This window comes from Arachis hypogaea, chromosome 7 (assembly GCF_003086295.3).
Source record: "Arachis hypogaea cultivar Tifrunner chromosome 7, arahy.Tifrunner.gnm2.J5K5, whole genome shotgun sequence".
NCBI classification, from domain to species: Eukaryota; Viridiplantae; Streptophyta; class Magnoliopsida; order Fabales; family Fabaceae; genus Arachis; species Arachis hypogaea.
In genome coordinates this window covers 11,339,125-11,346,186 of record NC_092042.1, presented here as the reverse complement: position 1 = coordinate 11,346,186, position 7,062 = coordinate 11,339,125, and the positions used below count along the sequence as shown (strand labels likewise).

Below are 7,062 nucleotides of genomic sequence, written 5' to 3'. Positions count from 1 at the left end.
AATTTACAAATCTATCCCTTAGATTTGTGACTTTCACACAAAAAAATACACTAATTCTTTACATTATTTAAAAAATATTACCGAAATCTTAATAATAAAAATAAAAACGGCATCATTTTCCCATAAGACAAAAGAATGGCATATGGATTCAATTTGAGTATTACTATTATTATTTTTAATATAAATATTAATTTTGTGCTCTTATTTTGACAAAAAATATTTGTGTATGTAATTGCCGTAAATTGGAAATTACCTGGAACGACCCCACCAATCAGCATCGGGTGCAGATCTAATCGCTACCTCAAATCATAATAATAACAACAACAATGCTAGGAGTAATTTAAAACAAGAGTCAGAGGCTATTTTAACAACTCCTACTAACAAATTTAAATTTCAAAGTGAATCGAGCCAAACCCCAAGAATTTAACTCAAATCGCAAGTAGAGACAAAAAAAATAATGGTAGAGGGTGGAATTAGGTGACTGAACAGTGAAATATACTGCATACTAATTCCCTCTCCGGTGCACAATTCCAAGACTTGAAATTTGATTTGGGAAAAGTAGAGAAGAAACCTTGCCAAGCAGTACAAGCTGAAGATGTAAGAAATTATATTATATCATACTGAATAAATATAAATTAACAAGAATATAAATCAAGTTTTTTTAAAATAAAAAAGTTAATAAAATAATATTTTAATCACTATTAAATTAAAATAATAAAAGATGATCCAAGTATTATATTACTATTTTATCAGTATTTTATTTTACAGCGTAAACTATTAAAATAATATCAAAACGTTTGTATTGTTGATAAAACGAATCACAAAAAATACTAAGAATAAATAAAATTTTCAAAAGTTTAAAAACACAACAAAAAAAAAATTAAATATTAAATATATATTCTAAAAATATTTTAGATATTAAATTTTGATACAAATTTTTGTAAATATTATTAAAAAATATTTTTATCCTCAAAATTTGATAATTTTTTGTTAAATAAATTTTTTAAAAAATAAATTTTATTGTGAATAATTATATTTTTTGAAAAATAAAAAGAATCTAAAATTTTTTGTGCATTTTTTAAATAGTTATTTATTATCACAAAATTAAATTTAATGAATATAATGTTTACCTATTTATTAGTTTTTTTTGTCATATATTTAAATCATTCAAGAATCATTTTATCAATAGTATCTTTTATAAATTTTTTATGAGCAGTTGAATCTTTTAGAATACTGAATTGATAGTTAATTCTATTTTAAATTTTTATTTTAATAAATATATAAAAACCTCGTAAAAGAAGTTAAAAACCCATCCCATAAATGCCAAATTGCCAATCATATCCGCATATGCTTATGCGAGTAACACCATTTACATATTTAATATTTGGTGAAAATTTAGTTAGAGTTGTTTTTACGTAAAATTAATATTTAAAAGTTATTAAATAATTTAATAAATTTAATTAAATTATCTAATAAATTTTAATTATTTATTTTATATAAAAATAATTACATCTTAATAGAATAATAGTTAAGCTATCGCTTAATTAATGTAGTAGATTATGTTATGTTATCATATTTGAAAAGAAATCTCGTAAAATATTAGACTCTTCACCGTAATTATTACGTCTTTTGCATTAAAAAAAAAATATTACTTCTTTGTTCTTTCTTTATAAAATAAGTATGTTTTTTTTATTTGATTAGCACACGTATTTTAGTTTTTATACTTATTAAAAAATATCGTAGTTACTAGTTAGAGGGACTAATTAACATATTAGTATGGATCTCAGTAGACAAGTGGAAGACGGATCGCATACCAGGACAAATGTCATTTGTTTTTTTATATATTTGGTTTAATTTTAGTGTAATACTTAATTATTAAATTTTATGTGTTTTTTAAAATTATGAGAACAGTATAATACGCTCTTTGGATTGACAATACGCCTTCCTTATATTGTATATTTTAAATTAAAATATACAATACAAGAAGAACGTATTGTCAATTCAAAGAAGACATATTGTATTGTTTCCACAATTTTAAAAACACCGTAAAATTCAATAATTGAGTATTATACCAAAATTTTTTCAATATACAAAAAAATTAGCTGACAAATGTCCTAAACCACTGGCCCAATATTTCCAGTTGTTAGCAAATTATGAAAAAAAATATTAGAGATCTATTAAAAATTATTATTTTTTATTATTAACATTTTAAAAAATATTATTAAATTATTAAATTAAAAAAATTAAATTCATAATTAAAAATAATAATAAATTTTGATAATTATTTTAATAATTTTATTACATATTTTTTATTTTTCTTACTAATCCCTTTTTTGTCATTTTTTTTAAATTCTATATGAAATTATTAAAATCAATTATTTACATAATACTTTTTCATTTTATATTTTCAATATCTTAGAAGCTTCTACTTAATGAATAAGAAATTTATTTTGTTGACCAATATCATATTCATTATAGCAAAGCTTTTTATTTTATACTATTTTAGTTGAAGGTAAAAATTGGTATGAGAAAATCTTTATAAATAAATTTCAAATATAATTTTATATATCTATCTTATGAATAAAATTCTACATTCTACTGTTACCATGAACTGGAGAAGAAAATATGTGTATCCATGAGATCTCAATAAGCATTTTTCGAAAAATATTTTCTTTAAAAAGAATTCTCCATTTTTGAAGTTTGGATTTTTTCAATGTATAGAAAATTTACAATTAATTTATATTTCTTATTCTATTTCTATTTGTAACACTTGTGAAGAATATCTTAAAATATTTATTAAAAGATTTTTTTAAAAAAAATAATTTTGAACTGTCTCAAAGGGACCCTGAAACCTTAATAAAAGCAACTTGTCTTCAACATTCTATACTCCAACTCACAAACCCCACATACACACACATCTTTCTCTCTCTCTCATTTTTTTCTTTTCTTTTCTTTTTAGGGTTCTATCTTTTTCTCTGTGCTCTCTCAACTGGGTCCCACGTTGGCCTGCAAAACACAGCAGTACAGCACACACAGCTGGGTCATTATTAAATCTTCCTCAACCAGCATCTTCAACTTCCTCATTCTCCACAACGGTTCTACACTCCCTTCTCTCCTACACTCTCTCTTCTATCTTTCTTTACACACTTAACTCACCAAAAACCATGGCTAAGGCTTCAGAAGAGGCTGACCTATGGCTTCACCACAACACCACTACTCCTGACTTGGCTCTCACCGAGTTCGGCTTCCCTTCCGAGTTCCCCTATGAGTTCGACTCGTTCGGGTTGGAGCCACTCAGCTCACCGCCTGTGGAGTCCGTCGCCGGTTCCACTGAGACCGAGAGCAGCGACGAGGAGGACTTCTTTGCCGGGTTGACTCGCCGGCTCAGTCAAGCAACTGTTCACGAAACTCGTAACCAGCAACTCAGTAGTGTCCCCATCAGCAACAGTGACAAAGCTGAGGTAAGAAAAAGAAAGGGTTTCTTCGAAGCCTCAAAACGCTGTCGTTTTCTTTGATTGTTTCCTTTTGTTTCCTTTGCAACGAAGCTAACTCTATCACTTTTTTTTGTTTACTTTCCTTTTTGGCAGAGAGAGAAGACGACTCGGGTCCTAGCCGGGTCACCCCAGTCCATACTGAGCGGAATCGGGAGCTGGTCCGGTCGAAGTGCGGGGTCCGGCGACGGAAGCCCTGAAGGCGGATGTTCCCGAGTTTCGTCGCCGTTTTCCGCCGCGAACGACGCCTGGGAGGTTATATCCGCCGCCGCGGGTCAAGTCGCGAGGCTGAAGATGCACGCCGGCAGCCCCACCGCTACAGCCGCAGCGTCGAAGCTCGATTTCCAGACCCGAGGAGTCCTCGGCGGCCTCCCTCACTCAACTGCCTCCTTCGGGAATCCAAATCTTTCTCAGATTTACAACCACGCGCCTCAGGTAACCGTGTAAAGAGTTTGTTACAACTAAAAATCAAAGTTAGTTACAACCGTAAGTTATATCTAACCGATTTAGTTAACTTATCCAGGTTCCGTACCAGACGGTTATGCAGGAGCACTTGTTCAAGCAGCAGTGTAGTTCTGTGTTGGGAAGGCAAGGGAATAATAACAAACCGATTAGCTGGTCGAGTCAGCAGTTACGTGGAGGCGTGAAATGCGTGCGCGTTTTGCCTCAATCTTCTGCATGGCACAATCTGCACCAAGTTAAGAACCACCAGAACCAGCCGCACATGGCGCGTGCCGGATCCGGATCAAGACCCGTTTTTCAATCCGGATCTGGTGCTGGTGGTATTAAAAGGGGTTGTGCTGGCACAGGTGTTTTCTTGCCACGCCAATACGGTTCCCCTCCTCCTGAGACACGCAAGAAAACAAGTAAGAAAAAAACCTTGTTAATTTCTGTATTATTGTCACATTTGTCGGTTTTATTATACTAAACTTGAAGTGTTTTCTTTGTTTATAGGCTGTGCACCTGTTGTGGTCCCAGCAAAGGTTATGCATGCTCTGAACTTTAACAACAATGACCTCAATGTTAACGCTGCTACTACTACTTCCACCCAACAGCAACGATTCACAAGAGCTTTTTCAGACTATGGTGAGTATTTAAATTCAAGTTGAGTTAATTACCTAGCAGTAAGTAGTAACTTTATTTATTATTTTAATTAATTTTTTGTAGATGCGTTGCTGGCAAGGAGAAATGCTCTTCTGATACAGCAGCAGAGACTTGCTGCAGCTTTACGGCGAGAAGAGACAGCTACTTATGAAGCTGCTCTGCCTCAGGAATGGACGTATTGACGTCTCTTCGTAATTTGAATGAAGATTAAAGATTCAGTTTCTCCAATGGGGTGAAGCAGCAATAGGGCAATACTGAAGATGAGAGAATTAGTAAAGTTTTAATATTAGTAGGGTTGTCATAGGGCAGTTGGTATTTTAGGGGTTTTTTTGAGTTTTTTATTAATATAAAGATGTGATTCAAGAATGTGTTTAGGTGAAATAAGATCATCCGGTTTTTGGGGGGAAGATGCAGCTATTCGGGGTCTTTCAAAGATCTTTGATTATTAATTATTAATATTTATTAGTTGTAATAAGTTAAGGGAGGCCCATTTTCTTACCATCTTGTAATATGTTGATGGATGGAAGTGTGTTAGTGGGGTTTGTTAGAAAGTGTTTGAAAAAAATTGCCCATAACTCTTGCTCGTTATTACAGAGTAGTATATGTAATAATAATAATTTATACTATAGTGTGTAGTAAAAGAAGGCTGAGTTTGTGCTTTTTACTGTTTCTCACTAGATATTTGGCTTTATATTTCATTTTCTCACATGAAATTTGTCGTTGTTACATTGCTGTCAATTGTCAAATGTCAATACCATCTCATAACCCCAGTAGCGGGGGCAGCTTAAAATAAAAGAGTGATTACTGATTAAACAGGGTTACGATTATGATGTAAAGTAGAATGGATTAATCAAGAGAGATTTGATTCAGTTGAAAGAGAGTTGCTTGCGGAGTTAGGCACAAGGGATGCAAATGAAATGAATAGGCATGATGGGGTGGGTCTTTTCTGTGATATGAACAGAGGAGAGAGGCAGTGTGTGTTTGAGGTGGTGGGGGACCCATTTCGTCTCGGTTAATACCCAGTCCAGTGCATCTCCCGCTCATTTTTTCTCAAAGAAGCAATCCTCTCCCCAAAAGAGTTGTCATTTTGAAAGTTGTGTGATTTCTGATTTGATTTCGAGCTGTTCCCCTTCTCATTTTGACTTGGTCAAACCTCTTTCCTTTCTTTCTTTAATGTTGTTGCTTCTTCTCTTCATTGTTTCTTTCTGAGAAAAAAAAAAAAACTTAAAGTGCGATGACAATTATTTTGAAAAACAATAAAATTTTTAATAAAAAAATATTTTTTTTTCTTTAAACTTTATATTTGTGAGATTAGTTAATTTTTTTATAAATATTTTTTATATTAATAGAACAAGACTACTTAATATATTAAATTATTAATTTATCCGTTAAGAACTAATTAGAATTGACAAATTTTTTTTAGAAATTTCGTTGTTTTTTATAGCTAATTGTTATTTTTTTATTTAGTTACTTTTTTTAAATATTTTGGTTACATTGGGTAACCGGAAATTGATGGACTGGACTCGCGAGATTGGCCCAATCGCCTTGGGAAGAAGGCTTTTAGACTTGGTCTCGCATTTGAGACCTTCGTCCGACTTGCGTATACGAAAGAATGGGGGGTGATATCTGCAAAGACACTCCAATGCCTAAGTCAGCAAGGGTCTAAATAGGTTGAGAGAGTATGGAAATTTAGAGATACCTGAGGGTTGTTAGTGTACTTATAGGGGTAAACCCATAACCACCGTTTGAGTGATTTTACCTTTTAGGGAGGATAACCGTCCCTTTATCTTAGGAAGGTTGAGATTTGACTTCCGGAAGTGGGTTGAGAGATTTTAGGGGCAGTTACTTATTTGAATAAGTGTTATCTGCCAATTCATCTGACTCCCGACTTCTTTTTAGTGGAGTTTTCGTAGAACCCGACCTCTTGGATGGAGGTCGGTTGCATGGGGAGGCTAATCTATGGATCGGGCCTCTTTGTCTTATTTGGTCCTGAGCCTTATTGTTGGGGTAGGGTATGAACAATTTTATTGACTAAATTTATAGTGTAAAACTAAAAAATATTAGTAATTTTTAAAATTAGTTTACCTATAAAAATTAAATAGAGAATATGTTAAAGAATATATTAGTGATTAACGAATCATATAAACATATTTTTAAAAGAGATTATTAACAGAAAAACTAACCAGTCTCACAAAATTAATTATCAAGAGGCAAAATAGATATTTTACTCTTAAAAACCTCGCAATCTTTTGAAAAAATTAGGCGAAATGGATATTTTACTCTTAAAAACTTCGTAATCTTTTGAAAAAATTATCTAAAATCGGGATGAGTATTCACTATTTTTTTAATATTGAGACCAATATGATAAATGAGAATAAATCACCAAATTTAAGCGCTTATACAAATAAATCGAATTAGACCAATTAAATTTAGCAAGTGATTCATGACAAAAAAAAAAAAAAAGAGA

General features: G+C 32.0%; 1 protein-coding gene across 1 annotated transcript; it reads left to right on the top strand.

Annotated features, from left to right (window-relative positions):
* The first annotated feature begins 2,877 nt into the window (after nucleotides 1-2,877).
* On the top strand, nucleotides 2,878-5,259 carry LOC112702459 (uncharacterized). The gene is made up of 5 exons (XM_025753489.3): nucleotides 2,878-3,461; nucleotides 3,588-3,926; nucleotides 4,015-4,357; nucleotides 4,446-4,577; nucleotides 4,659-5,259. Exons 1-5 carry the CDS (start codon nucleotides 3,165-3,167, stop codon nucleotides 4,775-4,777), a joined length of 1,230 nt encoding a protein of 409 aa, XP_025609274.1. The 5' UTR covers nucleotides 2,878-3,164; the 3' UTR covers nucleotides 4,778-5,259.
* Nucleotides 5,260-7,062: the final 1,803 nt, after the last annotated feature.